Genomic DNA, 22,323 nt, shown 5'->3' with positions numbered 1-22,323 from the left:
GAGAAGAGCCACTCAGCTTCATTGTGCGTGCCAAGAGGAACCATTCAGACCTCTTCCCTTCCGTCTGTTGCCCAGATCCAGGGTCACTGAGGGCTGTACTAATGCATGATATCCTGTTGCTGGGCTTTCCCACTGGGGACAGCTCTCTGCTCAGGCAACAAGTCTCAACAACTAATACATTTCCTTATCACTCAAAGACAAGATGGTTGCTTTTTAAAATTTTCTACGGTTTTCTGCCTAACTCTGTGTTTCCCTGAAACTCTCCAGGAAGTACAAAAGGCAAATAGACTAGATGTAAATGGTGGCAACTCTATTATTACTGTATTATCCTACCGTATAGGTATAGCCCTACCTCGTCAGATCTTGGAAGCTAAGCAGGGTCACTGCTTGGAAGGGAGACCACCAAGGAAGACTCTGCAGAGGAAGGCCGACTTCCTCTAACACTTAAAGGAGAATCAAACCGCAGGATTGCATCTTTGTAGCGAACGTTGGCTGATTGAAAAGCTCTCATAATAGGAAAAAAGGGGTTTTTTTGTGAAGCTCCTGTGGGGGCATTTTTGGGGACAGAGGTCCCAAATTTTCAGGGTAGCTTTCAGGGACTCTCCTTGCACGAACCCCAAAATTTAGCGAAATTGTGTCAGGGGGTCTGGTGTTATGGGCTCTGGAGAGGTTGCCTCTCCCTCCTCCATAGACAAGCATTAGCCGATTAGCAAATAAAGACAGAATGGGACTCTTACCTTCCTGCTTGTGTATGGAGGCAGGAGGAGGTGACCCCTTCTAGACCCCATAACGTGGACCCCCTGACCCAATCTTCACCAAACTTGGGGGTCTTGCAAGGAGAGTCCCTGCAAGCTGCCCTGCAAGTTTGGGGGCTCTACCTTAAAAAATGCCCACCCCGGGAACTTCGCAAAACCTGGGGAGAACCCAAAAAAGCCGGAAAATTACCCAGGGTTTTTTTTTGGAATGGCCAATTCAGCTTTGGCATCCCCCCCCCCCCAGGTTTCGGAATTCAGTAAACCCAAACCTAAAATTTACCAAAATGGCTTTTTTTCAGTTTGGGTTTATCAATATGCACAGCCCTGTTTTTGATGCCTTAGGACAATCTCCAGTTTTTTTGCACCTGGAGAGACTGGGAATGTTTTTAGGAGATCAGTGAAGGATTTATGATTGACTGATTGATTCCCACCATTTGTATCTTGCAGTTCTCTACCGAAATTGGTTCTGGAGACAGTTTACAACAAGGTCAAAACAAGATATACCGTTTAAGTGATAAAAATATAAAATAAACCACAGAATTCTAAAGGCTTAATCCCCCACAAAATATTCAAACATTTTTTTAAAAAATCAGCAACAGACAAACAGTAAAATATCACAGCATGATATTCCAAAATATCTCCGAATACCTGAAAAAAGTGAGTCTAGCAGCATAAGGTTCATAGCCAATAGCAACAACAACAAAAGACCCCAGCAGAAAACACATATAAAACAGCTCTTCAGCGAGCCCACAAAATATGTGAGGAGTCTGGAATGTACTTGATGCCTTCTGGTTTACATGTCTAGTGAGTGGTGGGTTTAATGAGAGTCTGCATTTAATTTGTACATGCACTATTGTTGCAATCAGTAAAAGTTCTAATTAAAGAACATATTATATTTGTGCAGATATACAAGGGTAGAAAAAGTGATTGTAAATTCTGGAGCCATTATTTTTAATTGTTAACAAGGCAGTGTTGGCAAACTACAAAATGAATTGCTCTCAATATTCATCTAGATTTTTTTTTTAAACTGCCCTGTCAGCTAGGAGCAAAATTGCCTTGCATGAAAATGCACAACGCATAGTAAATGTTTTTTTAAAAAAGAGGAAAGAGATTGTTTTACCATGACATGCGTTTTCACTCAATGCACACCTATTATAATAATTCAGAAAACGATTGTCCTGCCAGTGTTACCTTTCTGACAGGTTATAATTTTCTTCTGCAGCTGAAAGGACGAATCATTCAGATGTTCGGCTTGCCAGTATTTCAGAAACACTTTTCTGGTTCCTATCTAAAATGCAAAAACAACAAGGAAGCTGCTAGCAAGAAATACAAGGTCAAAGGGATGATAGGCAGGTGATGACAGAAAGAAGGCAAACATGACGTTCAAAATGGTGTGTGTGGTGCCCCACCTCCAGCTCCTACTTCATCTATATATCCTAGGTCTCCCGAGACCTGGCCGTGAGCAGGTGTATTTCATTATTACCATCACCTTTTGTGCTAACAGCAAACCAAGAAAGGGGGGTTGGTTGGGACAGTGGGGAGGGGCTGTGGCTCAGTGGTAGAGCATCTGCTTGGATTGCGGAAGGTCCCAGGTTCAATCCCAGGTATCCCCAGTTAAAGCGACTAGGCAATTAGGTGATGGATGTGAAAGACCTCAGCCTGAGACCCTGGAGAACTGCTGCTGGTCTGAGTAGAGAATACTGACTTTGATGGACCAAGGGTCTGATTCAGTATAAGGCACCTTCATGTGTTCATATGTTCATTAGGGGGGAGGTAGGGTTGCCAACCTCCAGGTACTAGCTGGAGATCTGCTAATACAACTGATCTCCAGCCAATAGAGATCAGTTTACCTGGAGTAAATGGCCGCTTTGGCCATTGGACTTAGTGGCATAGAAGTCCCTCCCCTCCTCAAACCCCACCCTCCTCAGGCTCTGCTCCAAAAATCTCATGCAGATGGCGAAGAGGGACCAGGCAACCCTAGAGGAAGGGGTTAAACACTGCCTTCCGCAAGCATCCAAGTTTCCCACACAGCATATAGTTCAGCCCATATGCAAGTTCAGCCCGTATGCCAAATAACAGATCCCCAGTTTTATGCAGAAAGGGGTTTGCATCGTCTCGGTGGCTGCAGTCAGCAGCGCTTATTCCTTGACGGTGCCCCTGAATCAACCCCATCAGCTTCACTCTAAATCTTCTCCGGGGAGAGCAGGATATTAGAATGATATTTTAAATAAATAAATAACCCTATGGGAAAACTAAAGCACTGCACTACATTTGGGGCCGGGGCAAACTATTCCCTCCACCCTTGATGCTGGGCTACCTTCGCTTATTGATGGGGTGGTGGCGGCAATACGTACGTATACAGTGCGTGGAGGGGCAACTTAGGGTTGCAACCTCCAGTACTAGCTGGAGATCTCCTGCTATTACAACTGATCTCCAGCTGATAGAGATCAGTTCCTCTGGAGATAATGGCCACTTTGGCAATTGGACTCTATGGCATTGAAGTTCCTCCCCTCCCCAAACCACCACCCTCCTCAGGCTCTGCCCTAAAAATCTCCAGGTATTTCCCAACCTGGAGCTGGCAACCCTAATCCTACCTTCCCTGAGAACCTGCTTGAGGGGTCTTGCTCTTATCTTAGTGTCCCATCTTAAGTAACCTTTGATATACTTTATGTTGTCCAGAAGGAACGGCAACATTCAGGGGTATCATACTTGGGGACTTGCACCATTTATTTAATGCTAGCATGTACTAAATGAAGGACAGAGGATTAACCGGTATCTAGCTACATGTTTCAAAACACCACAACGAACTGGTGGGAATAAATTCCATACTCCACAAACATATCTTCCAGTAACAAGATCTCTTCCAATACCATCTGGAAATTTTCCCTAGCAATTTATAATGAATTATTCTGAAGCCCATCAAGATACGCAACACTAAACAATATAGATGCTTATGAAAATTCATACTAAAACTGGAGCATTTTCTGTATGACGGAGACAATTGAATGTGTTGCTATCAAGAGAATTTTAGAAACTGCAGGCAGCCTTCATTTGTTTTTCTTTCTCATCACAGAAGATATATATATATATATATATATATATATATATATATATATATATATATATATATTTAAAAGGAAAACAGATTAAAACGTGCTCGGAAGTACTTTTTTTTTCATTTCGGGACTGTGAAATATGGGCAACAGACTGGAGTAATGTCACCCTGACTTTTCGTAGTAGAAAGCCATCTGTGAATTCCAGCCCTGGCTCTTCTAAGTAGGGAAAAAAAAACATTCAGGTTTTAAATGTTATGTTTCCAACTGACAGATTTCTAGCAATTAAATAAAATTGTCACGGATGACTTCCAAAGCTTCAGCGATTGTCTTCTGGTTTCTCAGGGAAAGGAGGTCTCCCTCAGATAGTGGCGTGGGAGGCAGGAGCAAAAGGCCTCCCGCGCTACAAAAATGGCTGCTCGGACTCGGAAGGTGTGGGCGGTCTGGAAGCTGCGCCAGCACCCACTCGCAGCGCCTCTGAATAACGTTTGTGGGAGGATTCCGTCACGCTTTCAAAAATAGCAGTTTGCTGGAGAGAAGTGTAACACGAAATATCCCACTCGGCAACCCACATCTTCCCAGGAGGTGGATGAGTCTTGAAGAGACAGTACGACAGGGTAACGTTCATTTGTCTTTCTGCGGAGGTATTAATTAGCACTTGGCAGCCTTGCGTGTAGGTTGCAGACACATTCACACACCCCACACACATTTACTGTACTCATACCCTGGTCGGCCTTGAAGCTGGGGGAAGAAAGTTGTCCTGGAATGCTCCCTTCTCTCCTCTGGCTGCGGCCAGACTGTAGTATGTGAGGAGCTGGGCAATTGCCCCCACATTGCCTAGGCAACTGGGCAACGTTTCTTTCTTTCTTGTTCTGCACTGCAGCCTTGCAGCACAATAAAGACCGGGGAAGCCACCCAGATAGGGTTGCCAACCTCAGTGGCTGGATCTCTCCTGCTATTACAACTGATCTCCAGGTGATAGAAATCAGTCCCCCTGGGCAAAATGGCCGCTTTGGCAATTGGACTCTATGGCATGGAAGTCCCTCCCCTCTCCAAACCCTGCCCTCCTCAGACGCCACCCCCCAAAATCTCCAGGTATTTCCCAACCTGGAGCTGGCAACCCTAGCTGGAGATCTCCTGGAAGTACAACTGATCTCCAGACTACATAAATTGTGTATTATTTATTTATTTAAAACATTTATTCCACTTCTCCTGGAGAAGATGGCTGCTTTGGAAGGTGGACTCCATGGTATCATACCCTACTGAGGTCCCTCCCCTCACTAAATCCCAGGCTCCACCCTCAAATCTCCAAATATTTCAAAACTCCGAGTTAGCAACCCTACACACAGATTCCTCAGGCCCTAGGCAACTGAGCCTCTGGGAAGACAGGGAGTATTTCCCAGTTGCTGACCAATCAAATAACTCTCCCTATCTTTCGGTGTTGCGGCCACTGGACAGCATGAGGAGAACCTCCCAAGTGCTAAGTAAGGGAGGGACTCTCTCTACGGTGTGGTACAGTGGGTACAGTGTTGGACTAGGATCTGGGAGACCCCAGCTCAAATCCCCACTCAGCCATGGAAGCTTGCTGGGTGATCTTGAGCCAGTCACACACTCTCAGCCTAACCTATCCTGCAGGTTTGTTGTGAGAATAAAATGGAGGAGAGGGGTAATGGCGTAAGCTGCTTCGGGTCCCCATGGGAGAGGACAGCAGGGTATCAATGAAGTAAATAAATATCTCCCAGCAGGGCAATTACGAAGCTTGCAAATTAAAGGTACGTGGGGGCAGGCTAACTCATGGGCAAATTCAATCAAACTGTGGCCAGTCAACAAGGGTCAGTGGTCCATCAGTGGACCATGACCTGAGTTTCTTGGAGGACAGGGTGGTATAGAGAGGAGAAAGAAAAAGCAGATGAACGTATCTTATGCATGGTTGTTTCACTCGCCATCACCTCTCCGATGACTTCGAATCTTTGTGGGTTACTGCACTTTGTATTCCCAGCAATGTATTAAGAGTTTGAAAATGTTATAAAAAACATCGCTTTAACAGGGTTTTTGGATTCCACGGCTTATAAATGGTTGGAAGACGTCTTCACAGCTAAAGGGGCCAAACAAAGTGTGAACAGTATTTTTTATAACGTTTTCAAACTCTTAATACATCGGTGGGAATCCATAGAAAGTGCGAACAGTATTTTTTATAACATTTTCAAACTCTTAATACATCGCTGGGAATACAAGTGCGGTAACCCCCTTTGTGTTGATGATTCATGTTGTTTCTGATGGTCAGAGGTCGCCTCACTCTCCCCCTGCATTCCCCCACGTTTTGCCTGCGTTTTCAAATTCAAGATAAAACAGGTCTCTGAAAATGTGGACAAAATGCGGGGAAATGAAGGGGAGAGTGACGCAACCTTTGACGGTTGGGAACGGAGGGGTGACGGTGGGTGAAACAGCCATGCATAAAAGACCAAACAGGTATTTTCAGGGGTTATTTAGTCCACAAACCTGCCATCCTTGTAAGTTGCTCTGCTGGAGAACCGCACGGCATTTCTCCTCAGCAGACATCTTTTTCTTCTCACCCAACATAATGTCAGTCAAGTCCTTGTATCTGCAAAAATCAACCCAGCAGCATTGCTCAGTTATGGAGAATAAAGATTACTGTACAACCTTGCAAGTAGCATATTCTTTTTCATGATCTCTGAACAAGGCTATTTTGCCTCCCAGAAGAGACTGCACTGAAGTATATCTGATAGGTTCGGCATTTTTCTCATTCCTTTTTGGTTGCTTGCTAGATTTCACTGCACCTGCACCCATTTATTCTGTTTTTGCGCACAAACTGGCTCTCAAAGTGGCAACTAAAACATAATATAAAATTCAGATAGATGAGTTCACACACCAAAGTCTGCACACAGTCTGAGAAAACATTGTACACATAATACTGATATAAACAATTTCTCCTTTACCAAAGATTTACCTTAATAAGAAATCTGTAAAGAAGAGACGAACTGGGTATCCATGACGTATTACTTTTACCACCTCTAAGACCCCAATGTATTGCAGCTGAGCAGAGACGTAAAAATGATCAAAAGTATCCGGCAGCTTAGAATGGTTGGGTTTGATGCAATGGACAGTGTGGGCAGTAGAGTTCTGAAGCTTCCCAATGATCTCCGTGAGCGATTGCTAAGGTGAAGGGAAAACAAAAAAACTTTTCACTGAAAAAGAATAATTCAAGTGAGAGCATTTCACTCAATGTAGAATGCAACATACACATTTGTTAAAGGCAGGGTTGCCAGATCCCTCTTCGCCACCGGTGGGAGGTTTTGGGGGGTAGAGCCTGAGGAGGGCGGGGTTTGGGGAGGGACTTAGATGCCACAGAGTTCAATTGCCAAAGTGGCTATTTTCTCCAGGTGAACTGATCTCTACCGGCTGGAGATCAGTTGAAATAGCAGGAGATCTCCAGCTAGTACCTGGAGGTTGGCAACCCTAGTTAATATAGTTTTCTGTTAAGTTCTTATCCCTGTTCACAAATTACAGGGAATGCATGTACAATCCCTGATTTTTAAAAATACATGTTAAATAATATCCTTGTGACATTCAACACAACTGAATGTGTGATATAAACCCCATGCTTATCCGCCCTGCGCGTACACGTGTACATCTGTTTGTAAGAAAGAGCCTATGTGAGCTCGCTTAACAAACGAAAGAAGGTATCAGTACCGACACAGGCGTGCAGTTTCGATCACATGTTCAGCTGTACATGCATCGAGTGTAACAGGTGAATAAGGCATGTCTTTTTAAAAAGCAAGGGTATACTATGCACAGATTGTACGTGCATTCACCGTGACTTGGGAACAGGGCTATCCTCCAAGTACTGGTCCCTGGTTTCATCGGCAAAGTAAACACATGTTGCCTGTTTCTTACAAAGAGATGTACATTTATAGAAACTTATATGTGGATCCACCACCACTGTTGTTATATTTTTGTCGTTATTTATGTATATCTTTTAAAAAAAGTTTTCTTTGTTTCCCCCCCCCCGTTTTTTGAAGGGAAAAAAGGGAAAACAACAACAAATGGATGTACACAAACATACATTCAGGATGTACGCCGCTCCCTGTAACATGTGAACACGGCTTCTGACCTTGGGTCATGGTGTTTCCCTCGTGGTGACCCCTCCGATGACTTCGGGTCATTGTTTTGATTATGCATGCCGTTTCAGACCGTCAGAGGTCGCCTCTCCCCCCCCCCCCGCATTTCCCCTCGTTTTGTCCATGTTTTCAGGGACATTTTTTTATCTCAAATTTGAAAACGCGGGCAAAACGCGGGGAAACGCAGCGGGAGAGCGAGGCGACCTCTGATGGTCGGAAACAGCATGCATAATCAAAACGAAGACCTGAAGTGGTCGGAGGGGTGACCGCGAGGGAAACAGCCATGCATAAAAGGCCCTTGAAAGCACATGTGACTTCCCCCAGTATGCTGCTTTTCAGCTTATCCCCTTCCCCCCGAACCAAAGTAGGGGGAGGCTTCACTCGCGGATCTCTTGTATACTTTTGTGATCAAGGGGACATTCGCTAACCCGAAGCTGCATTGCCAAAGTGATGGGGTCTCCTCGTTCCAGACGCTGAAGAAATGTGGACGTCCCTTTCTTTCTTAGCAGCTGTGGGGGGAAAGGGGACACAGAAAAGTTTTATTTTCAATAATTGGGAAGGTAATATTGTTATTTCGTCAGCAATATGGAAAACTGTTGGGAGAGGTAGACTGGTTATATCGCACTGGGAGAGGGGCAGCAGGAGCAGAAACAAGAAAGGCAATGCCCATTTTCTATTCCTCTTCGGTCAGGCCACACTGGGAAACGGTATTTAAGTGAATTGAGGGAGAGACAACATTCTAAACTCTTACTTTACTGACTTCCATGTATTTCTTGGCCTCTCTGCTTGTGAACGCGCCTGAGTTTTTACTGCTGAACAAGGCAGCTTTCGAGCCTTTCATCTTCAAAGAACGGTATGGCGAGACCAGGGATCCCGTCTGGGTCAGCTTGGACTGGAAGAGCTGATGGAGGACCACGTTTTCACTAGCTGAGAAACACAAAGCGGAACCCATTAGAATTGTGCTGTGAAAAACACAGGCGAGAATAATGAGACGCACAGCGGGAGCTGACCATTAAAGCAAGAGGACACCCAAGCGTCAGCTTGAAAGGACCCGTGAATTAGACCCCCTTTTATGCATTTCTGGCTATTTGAGGTGCGCTTAAGTTTTCATTTCATGTCATTAGCTTGCATTTATTCATAGCTGTCACCCATCAGAATCCTCTCTATGTGCCTAAGTTAAAAATGATCACGAGAATAGCAGAGAACACAAAGCATCCCAGTGTCACAGGAAAAGCTAATTTCTGAACATTTTCTTTTGCCCCCCCCATTATTACGTACCCAGATGTTCGCTATAGGCATATACCGTTTAATGGCATGAAAACAATAGAAAAGGAATATGTATATCTGATTAGAGCTGAACAGCAATTGAAGAAATCAATGGCACACAAAGCGGTGACGCATGGAGCAGCAGCAGCACATATTCTAGCCCCTTGGGAAGCACATGGACAAATGGCATCAGAGGCAGGTGAGATATGGCAGAGGTCGCTCTGCCCGGATCCAAACCAACCATGGCAACCATCTCAGCTGGTGTTGCCAACATCCAGGTGGGGCCTGGAGATCTAGAATTACAATAGTTCTCCAAACTACAGAGATCAGTTTCCCTGGAGGAAATGGCTGCTTTGGAGGATAGACTGTATGGCATCATACCTTGCTGAAGTCCCTCCCCTCCCCAAATTGCACCCTTCACAGGCTCCACCCCCACAATCTCCAGGTATTTCTCAACCAGGAGTTGGCAACCCTATTCTCAGCTCTGTGGCACATATCTGCCCATCAGTCAGCTTCCTAAACCCATTTATTACTTTAAAGGTTAAGCCTCCAATGAAGACAGTTAGCTCTTCATTAATAACCCGTTGATTTCTCCTTAGTAATACCTCATTTACAACAGAAATTACACAAGAGCTTTTAACTTGGAAGTGAGATTTACGGGTGAAAACAACCTTTAGATCTACTGTTAATATTCACACGAATAGTAACAAACACATCAATTTTTCTGTCACTTTTCAAGGCTATCATTCCAATTAAAATGTCAGCTCTCTATCCTAACCACAATACTACCCATAATATAAATAATTCTTAATTTCATTTTTGACAGCTTTAAAATCCCAGATTTGATTTAACAACAAAAAGTAGATTTCTAAATCTCATGTTTACCAAGGGCAATCGGATATTTCCATTGTGAATTCCAGTGTTGTTTTTCATTTTATAACGAAGCATAACATTTGTACTAGTTATTTAAGAGATGACATCTTACTGAATCATGCTAATAATTAGAAAATAGTACAGACACATTTTCAAGAAGTGGTCATAACAACAAAACATACTTACTTTTCATTACAAACAGAAGACTTTGAGAGAGAGAATCTTTATTTTTACTAATAGCTCCAGTAACTTCATAAGTTACCTGCAATTACATTCAGTGAGAACATTATTTGGGAAAATAAAAATTATTTTTTTTGCCAAGTTGTGCCTTAATATTAGACATGCAAAAAATCTCTTTGTCTTTCTCTTCAACTTAATTATTTTAATTGTGTGTGTGTGTGTGTGTGTGTGTGTGAGTGTAAAAAAGGCAACATAAATTATATATTTCACCTTTCCTAGTAGACCAAAAGGTGTCTAGAAACTTTTTCATATGACTGAGGACTGCTTCTAAGATGACAAATATCTTGTATGACAAATCCTTCCCAATTGGTTTTAGTGAACCAGTGCAAAGTTAACCATGGTTTTAGTGATCCAGTGCAAGGTTATCCATGGTTTTAGTTAACCAATGCAAGGTAATCATGGTTTTAGTGAACCAAATCATACTTGCCACTTGTGCAATTCTAGCACTTGCGTTGCACATGAGGTTTCGCCCGGAAGTGCTTTATCCTGTTCTGCGTGTTCTCTCTTTTTGAAACTATTTTGCACATAGCATAGGATGGATCCAATATCCAGTTGTGTTCTATGCACAAAGATAGATGTATGCACAAAGATAGATGTATGCATGGAACAAGCTGCTGTGTGCAACTAGGACTTGGAGTGTGGAAACAACTACAAGCAGAACCACAGTCATCATTGAGATGAAGAACCAGGTGTGCAAATGGGTGCAAGAACTAGGATTCTCCCCCACACCCAGATGTTTATATGGCATGAGGAACAATACTGGAAAAATCGGCATTAGTGCCAATCAGCTGCTTGGGAGCAGGGAAGAGTCTGAGATCCCAGTCAACAATCTTTGCTCAACAGTGGTCAGTGTAACTGTTGATTTACCAATGAGGCTCTACACTCAGAGGAGTGGATCCAACCCTTCTCCAGCCTAAAGAGCCTTCCTCCAAATTAAGTGGCTGTGGCTCTTCTGTTGAAGGAAGAGCCACTTGAGTTGGAGGAAGTCTCCATAGGCTGGAGGAAGTCTTCAAATTTGCTCAGTGGAGTGGAAGGATAGGATTAGGGTTGTCAGGCCTGTGCCTGGCAGTCCCAAGAGCTTTTGAAGTGGGGCATGGGGAGGGAGTGCCACGTAATGCAGTGACATCACTTCCAGGAAAACTGAAAGCGACGCCACTGTGTTGCACGACCTTCTAGGAATTCCCCTGATCTCTATGGTGAAGGAATTAGGAAAACGCCTTGAGCATCATGGCCGCGGTGACCAAAAGTGACATTGCTGCATCCGCAGCGTCATTCCTTCCATTTCTCCATTCCCCCCATTCCCCCCCTCTGCTTTGACAAAGCCATTTATTTACTTAATTTATACCTTGCCTTTCTCCCCAATGGAGACCCAAAGCAGCTTACATCATTCTCCTCTCCTCCATTTTATCCTGACAAGAACATTGTGAAGTAACTTAGGCTAAGTGTGTGGGACTGGACCCAAGGTCACCCAGCAAGCTTCCATGATAAGTAGGGATTCAGACTTGGATTTCCCAGATTCTAATCTGACACTCTCTAAGCACTACACCACACTGGTGGTCACAATGATATACATTACGATACAGTTTCATACATCCTTTGCAAGGGGGGGACAGTAATTTAATTAGCACACATGACTAGGAACCCTGCAGCCTAGGAGCATAGGAGTCAGATCTTTGAATCTGCCCATTTATTAGAGGTGCAATTGGGGTTACCGGCAGCCTGGAGGGGAAAAAAAAATCCTGTTCTTTTAATAGAGGCGGAAGGAAAAAAAGGGGAATGAAACCCAACCTAAAAACAAAAGCTGGGTACCCGAGGTTGGGTGAGAGGAAGATTTATATAAGTCTATGTAGAAATATTACAAATATAATTTATTAGAAGCACTATGCAAAATTTAAAATTCTTTAAAAGCATTAAAATAGCACAATGGCAAAATTTAGGTTGATATCTATAACCACAAACCCAAACGCGTTTCGGCCTCTAGGGCCTTCATCAGTGGTTAGTTAAAACCTTTTCTTAAGTCTGCACACATATATAGAAATACAATGATGTAAACAAATGCAAATACAAACAGTTTAAAACCCAACCAGGTAAGTGAATATGTTGTAAAGTTTATTCTCAATTATTCAAACAACTGGTATATTGGGTTGTTGTTGTAGCACTGGTTAGTATAAGTCTCTCGTATATTTTGTGTGCAGATATCAACCTGGTGAAGAATATGTTATCTACCACCATGCTATGAAAATCTTCAGCTGCCCATTTCCAGACTTTAAGCTTCCATTAAAGGGGCAGAACACTTTGTTTCAGACTTGTTAGTATAGCTGGGACCCCTATGGGTTTGTGTGCAGAGGTGAGACGGAGCAGAGCTCTTAGCTGACACAGGAGTTTTCTTTGATGGCCGGACAACTAGGCGTGCCTTGGGCTGGAAAAGCCTCCCTCCACTCAGCTTAGACCACTGAGATTGTAGGCAGCCAAGAACAGTTGCTGTGGCCGTCCTGCGGCTCTGAACAGAGACCGGTGGGTAAGCGTAACACTGCTCCTCCCAGATTAGTACAAGTCCTCCCATTAAGGAAAGTTCAGTGTTCTAGGGGGGTGCATATTAATATGCTGAATTTGTAAAAACCCTGAAAAATACCTTTTCGGTATTTCTCAGAGGTTTTTTTAGCGGTACAAAAGTGGTGAAAATTAAAGGGAGCTGAAATGCAGATCCTCAAATAATGCCGAATTTATTCAACATTATTCAGGGCCACTTTGGCCCTGCTGCCATTTTTTAAACTGAAAGAAGTCCACACTGCCGGCCTTCTCCAGAGTCCAGATAAGGGGGGCAGTGCAGATCCCGTTTTTTGGGTTCAGGTTTATTAACCCAACATTTTTTTTTTGAAAAATCCAGGTTTTCTGGATTTTTCAAAAATGTCCAGGTTTAATAAATCCAAACCCGAAAAATACCGAAGAAAACTGGTGCACACCCCTACAATGTTGACTTTAATGTATTTTACACATCTCACTAATCAACAAAGTTGTGGTCCTTTCTTTAGCCAAAAATGGTTGTTTCTCTCATCATTCACATCCTTGTCAATCAATTAGTACCATATCACTTGCAGAAAAAAAAATTGTGGACAAGAATGACTTATTAAGTTGTACCTTTCAACAATAATCTCCCATGAGAAAAGTATGATTTGTATGCATGTAAGAGCCATTTTACTTTTACTCAGGTATTTATTGTAAAGAATAATGAATTGGTTATTAATATCTGGCACAGTTAGCATGATCAGGATGCAGCCACTTCTCTTTTGCTTTTATTGGCTGGCCCCTACATCAGGTTGGGGAACTTACCCGCCCCGCAAAATGCATCACAGTGAACGCGGGACCTTGATCTTTAGAGGTGATGTTGCCATTGCCGTCTTTGGTGGATGAATAAACGGTTTTGGCGCTGGAGGTGTCCAGATAGGACTGGAGGCGTTTCAAAAGACTCTTTTCCCCTGACCAGGAAGACTGGCTCTCTTCATCTAGCATTGACAAAAACCCAGAAGGCTTCTGAAAAGAAAAAAGACAAATGACCTTATTTTTTTTATTTCCTCAGCTTTTGTAGAATCTTTTATGATCAGTTAAACAGCCCCCACCCCAGATTATTAAATGAGATATTAATACACAAAATTTTTGACTCTCTCTGCTAGCAGTGCTTTCATTTTCAACAAACGTAGCAAAATTCGTGACTTGCTAAGAATGTCCTCTGCATTACTTCTTAAATCATGAGCAAGGAAACACATTCTTTGCTGAGGGAAAACATCCATATTGGCAAGTCATGAGACCAATCGATATTCGTGTAATTCACTTTCAAGGCAACTAGGGACGGCTCTTAACCTAGCCAACAGATGACCGTGGGAAGAAGGGCTTTGGTTTCCATTCCCACAGTAGCCCTGTTCGCATGTTGCAGTGGACACACATACAACCTGCATGTATGTGCACACTCCTGTTTCTAAGGAAGAGCCAACATGCGTTCACTTTACAAATGAAACTGTGGCCCTGTACCTAGATAAATATGTGATTTCAATCACATGGTCAGCTGTACAGGCGTTGACTGTCACTTGAGAATCACTCAACACACATATTTTTTTAAAAATTAAATGCACACTGTACATAGATTGCGTGTGTGTTCACTCTCTAACTTGAAGTAAGAAAGTCTTCGTGACCTGAGTACAGCATTTGTTTTGTGCTTAAATATTCAGGTTTGGAAACCATTCTCATCTGCGTGCACGTAGCTGGGATCTGCCCTGACCTGGTTGGCCCAGGCTAGCCCAATCTTGTCATATCTTGGAAGATAAGCAGGGTCGGCCTTGGCTAGTACTTGGGAGACTACTGAGGAAGTCCAGGGTTGCTACGCCAAGACAGGCAATGGCAAACCACCTCTGTCTGCCCCTTGCCTTGAAAACCCCATGGGGTAGCTGTAAGTCAGCTGCAACTTGACAGTACTTTCCACCACTAGCTGGGATCTGCAACATACCTGAAGGAAAAAATCCAAGACCTCTGCGCTGTTAGTAGGAGCATAGGCTGTTTCCATAGTAACCTCCTCTTGTTTACAATCTGCTTGCTCCTGTACAAAAAGCACTTCATTGATATATTGGTGAAGTTTTTCATTCGTCATGTTGACACACAGCTGTTGTAAGAAACAGGGGAAACAGATACCAAGTATAATAAAGGTAGCTAATATCGGAGCTGTCCTGTTGGCTTGTTTATTGCGTTACTGTCACCTAGGGGGGCTCGAACACCTGCCCGCTCTGCTCACATTCTGCTCACATTCTGCTTTCTGGTAGTGATCAGGGAGATTTTTTTGGGGGGGGCACACAATTCAGCTGTTTGTGAGCAACTCGAGCAGTTCGCCGGGTTACTTTTCGCAGATTCGGACAGCACACTACAGCAGTGCAGCCCGCAGCATTTCACGCATGCCCATTTTCACACTGCTTGGCAGGAGTACCGATATCCCATCTACCCCCGACCCTGGCCTGTCATTGCTGCTCACTTTCCAGCAGTCAACCATGTGCCAACTGGGTACAGTCTTCCAGTTGAGAAGGCAGCCAGCAACCAGCTGAAACTGGTTAAAAGCGCTCCTGGTCACAGCCAACATCTGAGAGTCCCAGATGAAGGGGATGCCAGGGAAGGGCTGTAGCTCAGTGGTAGAGAATCTGCTTGGCACTCAGAAGGTCCCAGGTTCAGTCCCCAGCATCTCCAGTTAAAGGACAAGGCAAGTAGGGGATGTGAAAGACCTTTGCTTGAGACCCTGGAGAGCCACTGCCGGTCTGAGTAGACAATACTTTAGGGGAGGGGCTGTGGCTCAGTGATAGCGCGTTTGCTTGGCATGCAGAAGGTTCCAGGTTCAATTCCCAGCATCTCGTTTAAGGGTTAAATAAAATGGGGGATAAAACTGAACCATGAGCAGTTCCCCTACAAAAATCCCTGTGGGGAAAACAATCATCTCCCTAAACTACTTTCTGGAATCTACCACCCAAAAAGGAACAGAGCCACTGCAGTGTAGTGTTCCTAGTTCTGCAAGGCATTCTAGAAGGAATATTTGGTTGAAGGGCTATAGATAATCCTAAACCCAGCCTAAAGTGAAACTGGAAGGGCTACAGATAATCAGTTTCAGGATTGCCTGAAGTTGTCCAGTTTCAATCACTTTGATTCAAAATAGGAAATAGGAAATTTGACACACTGTGACCTGGATGATCAAGGCTAGCCTGATCTCTTCGGATCTCAGAAGCTAAGCAAAGTTGGCCCTGGTTAGTTCTTGGATGGGAGACCACCTAGGAAGTCCAGGGATGCTAGGCAGAGGCAGGTGACGGCAAACCACCCCTGAAAGTCTCTTGCCTTGAAAATCCTACGGGGTCACCACAAGTTGGCTGTGACCTGACACACCTTCCATCACCACATTTGACACAGAACAGCTGAATTCACAACTCCTTCTTTTAAAGGAGTTGAATACAGCCTCATAAGAAAGTAGAATTCATTATTTGGCTGACCTATGGCCAGCTTACTGTGATTGTTAAATGTCACCAGCCAGGAAGGACCAGGGTCAAAAGGGCCAGTCATGGGACAGACTTCTCAAAGAAATGTCTCTGCAGGTGAAAGTCAATGAAACACATCCACATAATAGTAACCAATGGCAGCATGGTAATTGTGTGTGTGGTTCTGCATTTGGGGCTGGATCAGAGGAAATAACACAGCTGATCTTAGTTAATTTCTAATGCAGCCATCTTGCTTTTTACATGCATTGAACAAAGAGCAGGATAAGGCCCTATGCTCGCGCTTCAACTCAGTGCTTGCTTTTTAAGGCTCATTAAATGCTTAGCAATGATAACTCCTGTGATCCTGTGATTGGTCAGGAAAAGTAACACACCTGTTCAAAATTGTTCTCGTGGAATTCCTGAAAACCAAAGATATCCAATATTCCAATTGGAAGCACCTGGTCACTGAAATACGAACACATGAAATAGGGCATGAGACAGTCAGACATGGATTCGAGAAAGCTATGATGACTGAACAAATCTCCCATGTTCATAGACAGAAACCCTTTGAATAGCAGTGCTGGGGAACAGCAACAGGGGGATGTTTGGTCCTCTGCACCCAGCAAGTAATTCTTCAGGGGCAGCCAGTTGGCCATTGTTCAACAAAGGATGCTGGATGAGATGCACCATTGCTCTGTGCAGCACAGAAGTTCTTATGGTGTATTGTCACAAATGTCCCCGTTGTAGCAGAGCAAAAGACAAAAAGCTGAATTCAACCAGCGATGGGTTGTATCCTGTGACTCCTTTTTGTTAAATTGGCACCTATGATTCTTCCACTAAGCCTTCCTTCTAAAGAGAAAGACTTCCTTTGATGGAGAATGGCTTTTTCTGATACAAAAATGCTTCCACTGATGAAAAAAAGTCTTTCTCTGTTGGAGGAAAACTTGTTGGAAGGAGTGATAGGATTCAACTCTATGAGTTTTGAGAGATGTGGCTTTAGTTCTGAAATAGATCTTAACCGGATGGCTTGTGAGATAAATACTTTTTACCCCTTTCAGTGCACCTCCTTGTGGGTTCTTGGACTTTGCAAAGCGCCATACCCTTTTTGATGGCATAATAAATAAATTCTAGTAACTAATCACCTCATTGATCCATGTTTCAGATCTTCCTTCCACTTACAGATTTTTTTTTTACAAGCTAATGCTCCCCCCACCCCCCAGCTCCAAATAGTTAGAGTAACTGGCCATTTAACTAATAACTTTACCTCTTGGATATATTCTTGGGGGAAGGGAGCATGATATAGCCAGATCTCATCAGATCTTGGAAGCTAAGTAGGTTTGGTAGTTGGATGGGAGACCACAAAGAAGATTCTGCAGAGGAGGACAATGACAAACTACCTCTGCTTAATCACTTGCCTTGAAAGCCCCTTAGCTGGGGTCGCCATAAGTCAGTTGCAACTTGACGACCCTGACATACATACATATATTCCTTGGGGCTCAACAGTGCAAAAGGACATTTAGGGTCTTCCTGCATGGGGACATTTAGGGTCTTCCTGCATTCTATCATTGCTAGATTTTAACCAGATTATACTTTGACCCCTCCTTCCAGCTTTTTTCTGAAGAATAACCCTACCACAGCACAAAAGGAGCCTCACATGAAAGCAACCAACGGTTGGGACTTATTTATTGGTTTCATTTACACTCCCATCTTTCTCTCCAGTGGGGACCCAAAGCAGCTTACATCATTCACCTCTCCTCCATTTTATAAGCTATCATAAAACAGTGACCTTTTGTCTGTGACTCAGGTGTGGCTACCTGCTGTGCCCCTCTTGGCTCTGGAGGTAGTAGTTGATGGTATTCACTAAAAAACTAAACAGACGGCTATAGAGTGACTTCGCCAGGAGATCCCGGTAGAATTCAGCAAGCTCAATCGTGTGTCTCCTCATTATCATGTCGCCTGGGAAAGCAAAGAGAAAAGGGGTGACTAAACCACACCACACCAAACCAAAATGTTTTTATGGAACAAAGCTCATTCGAGGATCAACAGAGGGATGCTAGGCCAGAGAGAACCTTCTCCCGTCCCCACCATTGAAGGCAGCTCCAGTGTCTATAGAACTGCAAACATTGCACGTTTTTCCTTGGTGACCACCCTCTGTTATTGATGGAGTCTCTTTCGAATGGCAGAATCTTGGGGACTTTCCCCAGCGGAGGGTCTGCTGCCTTTCACTACCTGCTGTTTCCAGCACACAGGTGCAGAGATAAGGGAAGCTGGTTCATTCAATTACCTTAACTTGGGTTTTTTTTTAATTAATAAAAAAAAGCCTCCAGCTTATTGTGGCTCTCAAGGGGTCAGCCCTGCTTAGTATTAGTACTTGGATGGGAGGCCACCAAGGAAGTCCAGGATTGCTACACAGAGGCAGTCAATGGCAGACAACCTCTGTTCATCTCTTGCCTAGAAAAGCCTATGGGGTCCCCATAAGTTGGCTGTGACTTGACATCACTTTCCCCCACCACCGGGGCCACGTGCATATTTCCAGCTTCAGTAAACAAGATCAGAAACCCCGCTTTATAAGGGCACGTGCTAGTACTTAACTGAAGCTGGAAAATACACACTTTGCCTTATTTGCACAAAATAACCACTGTGTGTACCAGGAGGATCATGGGTCACACTCCTTCCCATTATATGAGGTTGGAGCAACATCATCATAATGATTGCAAGGGCGCAAATATTCATCTCTGATTCAGAACCTCTTGGGGGGAGGGGGAAGAGTTGGCAACTCCAATAATTGTCAGTAATCTGGGGCAAAAATCTTTCTGAGTTTGACAGTCAAGGTCAACTAGCAACAGAGAATGAGGGGAACAAATCCCATCCGTCTCCTGTTGATTTCAAAAATTACCTTTAAAATACTGTGCATCTGTGGTTAAGGCGGAGGTGAGGTCATCTGGGGAGACCTGCAGCATTTCTGCCACTGCAAAGGAAAATGGTGCAGAAATGTTAGAAACACAGAGCAGGAAGGGACCTCAAGGGTCGCGTAGTCCAACCCCCTGTACAATGCAAGAAATTCACAACTGCCTTCCCCCCCACCCAACTTCCCCCGTGACCCCTACTCTACACCCAGAGGAAGGCAATCTGGCCTGGAGGAAAATTCCTTCCTGATGCCGAAGTGGCGATTGGCATTATCCTGGGCAGGTAAGAAAGGGCCACGAGAGCCAAGTACTGACTCGTTCCTTCCTGCCCTCCCTCTCATGATCTGCAAAGGTTCTTGACATAGAAACTACAGCTGGGCAAATAGGCCTCTTTCTTCAGGCAGGGGAATATGCACAGTGATCCTTTTAGGGAGTGGGAGAAAGGAGGAGGGGGAAGGGGCCCTTTCCCTCTGGCACCGTTGTTCTGCTGAACGGGCCTCCCAGCAGCTGTTCTTCCTCCTACTGGGGTTAAAGCAGCTTTGGGGGTGGTTTTCAGAAGGAAAAAAGGCACAAGGGGAAAGGATTGATAAACCTCTTTTCTGGTCTGGGCCAATCTTTCCCTCAGCACTTGTGCTGTATATTTCAAAAGACCAAGGAAGGATGGCAGAGCATACAGTCCACCCTCCAAAGCAGCCATTTTCTCCAGGGGGACTGATCCCCGTTGTCTGGTGATAAGTCGTAATTCCTGGGGAACAGGGTTGCCAGGTCCCTCTTTGCCACCGGTGGGAGATTTTAGGAGCGGAGCCTGAGGAAGGCAGGGTTTGGGGAAGAGAGGGACTTTAATGCCATAGAATCCAATTGCCAAAGCAGCCATTTGCTCCAGGGGAACTGATCTCTATCAGCTGGAGATCAGCTGTAATAGCAGGAGATCTCCAGCTAGTACCTGGAGGTTGGCAACCCTACTGGGGAGTTCCAGGCCCTCTGGCAGAATGATTAACAGGGAAGGTGCACAACCTGATTAAAGTGTAGATAAATGTTTATTAAGGAACTACCATACTTAATAGTAAAGAAGAGAGATCGAGAAACAGTGCAATCCTGTGCAGAGTTTCTCCAGTCTAAGCCCATTTAAATGAATAGGTTTAGACTGGAGTAAATCTCTTTAAGATTGCACTGGAAGTCTCCTAACTACGTAACTCACTGAGAGAGAGGAGAGAGAGAGAGAGAGAGACTGATTTCCGAGCAGGACTATCAGTATTGAGATTTGGGCTTGTTTATAACACCTGCAGTAACTAAAGGTAGAACCTTGAATTCCCTGTGCTTTCACATGAACACATGAAGCTGCCTTTTACTGAATCAGACCCTTGGTCCATCAAAGCCAGTATTGTCTACTCTGACTGGCAGCGGCTCTCTAGGGTCTCAGGCTGGGGTCTTTCACATCACCTACTTGCCTAGTCCCTTTAACTGGAGATGCTGGGGATTGAACCTGGGACCTTCTGCATACCAAGTAGATGCTCTACCACTGAGCCACAGCCCCTCCCATTTCAGAAGCAATGTTCCTGCTAGAAGTCGCATTCTACTGACCTTGTTCCAGTAGCTTCAGGTCAGACACCAGTGCTGTCTCAGCATCTGTCAATGCTGTAAACCGAACGTCTCCAAGATGCAGAATTGCTGAGAGGATTACAAACAGATTCTCTACCTCCTGCACAAATTGCACGCACAATTAGAGTAAGAATACCGCTGGCCAGTCTAATGAAAGATGCATTACAGCGAATGCATGAATGTTAAAGTATGCAACCACTCTTCAAAACATGCAGACATTTTCTGTTATAAAAAAAACATATTTATACATAACTTAACTTTGGAGAACAAGTCACTTATATACAGCTAATTCTCTAGATTACTTTTACAGGAAGCGTTTTTAAAATACGGAAAACATTATTTTACCCTGTGGCGCTGAACATGAGGGAGTTTAACAACTTGGTCTGCCGCTAGTTGTTGATTTATTGGTCTTAACAGGCAGTTTTTTGTTTGGCAGAGTGTCAGATTGTAGTCACGGTGAGCCTTATGGGAAATCCTTCGGCCCGCAAGGCGGGGGTGGGGGGAGAGGCAGATCTGGCCAGCAAAAGAGTGAAGGTCCAGATACCTAAACAGCTGCCTCATTCTGGCATCTCTTCCAAGCCATGTTCCCTTGCCATCCACCTGACAGCTGCTGCAGACGAATATCAGGTCAGTCGACAATAAACATTTTTCAGGACTTCCTTCTGATTATGCATGCCTTTTCCAACCCTCAGAGGTCGCCTCGCTCTCCCCATGTGTTTTGCCCGTGTTTTCCAGATGCGGTTTTAGCTAGAATCTGGAAAATGCAGGCAAAATGTGTGGGGAGAGCGAGGCAACCTCTGACAGTTGGAAAAGGCATGCATAATCAAAAGGAAGTCTCGAAGCTGTCAGCGGGGGTGACTGTGGGGAAACGTTCCTCCATAAAAGGCCTGAAACAGCTTCTGAACAAGTCAACAGCTGCCACCCACAGCTGATCGGGGGATCGGCTCCCCGAAATCCCCTGTGTCCTAGCCCTGACTGTGAAAATTGCACTGACGTTTTGTAAATCAGTAGAACTAATAGGATACGGAGAGATCTATTAAACAATGTAATGGGACAAGGATTGTAGCCATCTGAAACAAGGCATAAGTATTAAACATGACATGTTAAACAATGCAAGAAATTGTATTGTTAAAGTAGAAATATAATGTAGTGGGAGTAGGATAAAAACATACAACCGATAATACATATTAGTGGTATAGTTCACAGTCGTGGTCTATCTACTGAAACATTTTTCTGAATCATTCTGTTATAACACAGTTCTATTCCTTTTTAAAAAAGCCCTCCTGAACAGTTCTGTTTACATCGTTTGCCCAAAGTGTGTGTGGGGGCCTGCTCAGGCAGGCCATTACGCAGGGTGGGGGTCACTATAGAGTGGTGGGGGTCACTATAGAGAACGCTCATGTATGGGCAGTTATTGATCTTGCCCGTTTGCAGGATCTTGCCTTAAAGGCAAGGGTGGCTTTAAGTGGTGGCTTTAAGTGGCATTAAGCTTAGGA

General features: G+C 44.2%; 1 protein-coding gene across 1 annotated transcript in view; it reads right to left on the bottom strand.

Moving 5' to 3' along the window:
* Nucleotides 1-22,323, bottom strand: part of MYO16 (myosin XVI) — a 77,635-nt gene that overhangs the window by 13,731 nt on the left and 41,581 nt on the right. The window contains 12 exon segments of the mRNA XM_056856349.1: nt 1,947-2,043; nt 6,308-6,410; nt 6,777-6,982; nt 8,376-8,456; nt 8,699-8,874; nt 10,273-10,348; nt 13,657-13,857; nt 14,825-14,977; nt 16,715-16,787; nt 18,137-18,278; nt 19,219-19,290; nt 20,810-20,927. Of these exon segments, the coding sequence (XP_056712327.1) occupies nt 1,947-2,043; nt 6,308-6,410; nt 6,777-6,982; nt 8,376-8,456; nt 8,699-8,874; nt 10,273-10,348; nt 13,657-13,857; nt 14,825-14,977; nt 16,715-16,787; nt 18,137-18,278; nt 19,219-19,290; nt 20,810-20,927 (1,498 nt within the window).

This window comes from Euleptes europaea, chromosome 10 (genome assembly GCF_029931775.1).
Source record: "Euleptes europaea isolate rEulEur1 chromosome 10, rEulEur1.hap1, whole genome shotgun sequence".
Taxonomy (NCBI): Eukaryota; Metazoa; Chordata; class Lepidosauria; order Squamata; family Sphaerodactylidae; genus Euleptes; species Euleptes europaea.
This window is presented reverse-complemented; position numbering and strand designations above follow the sequence as displayed.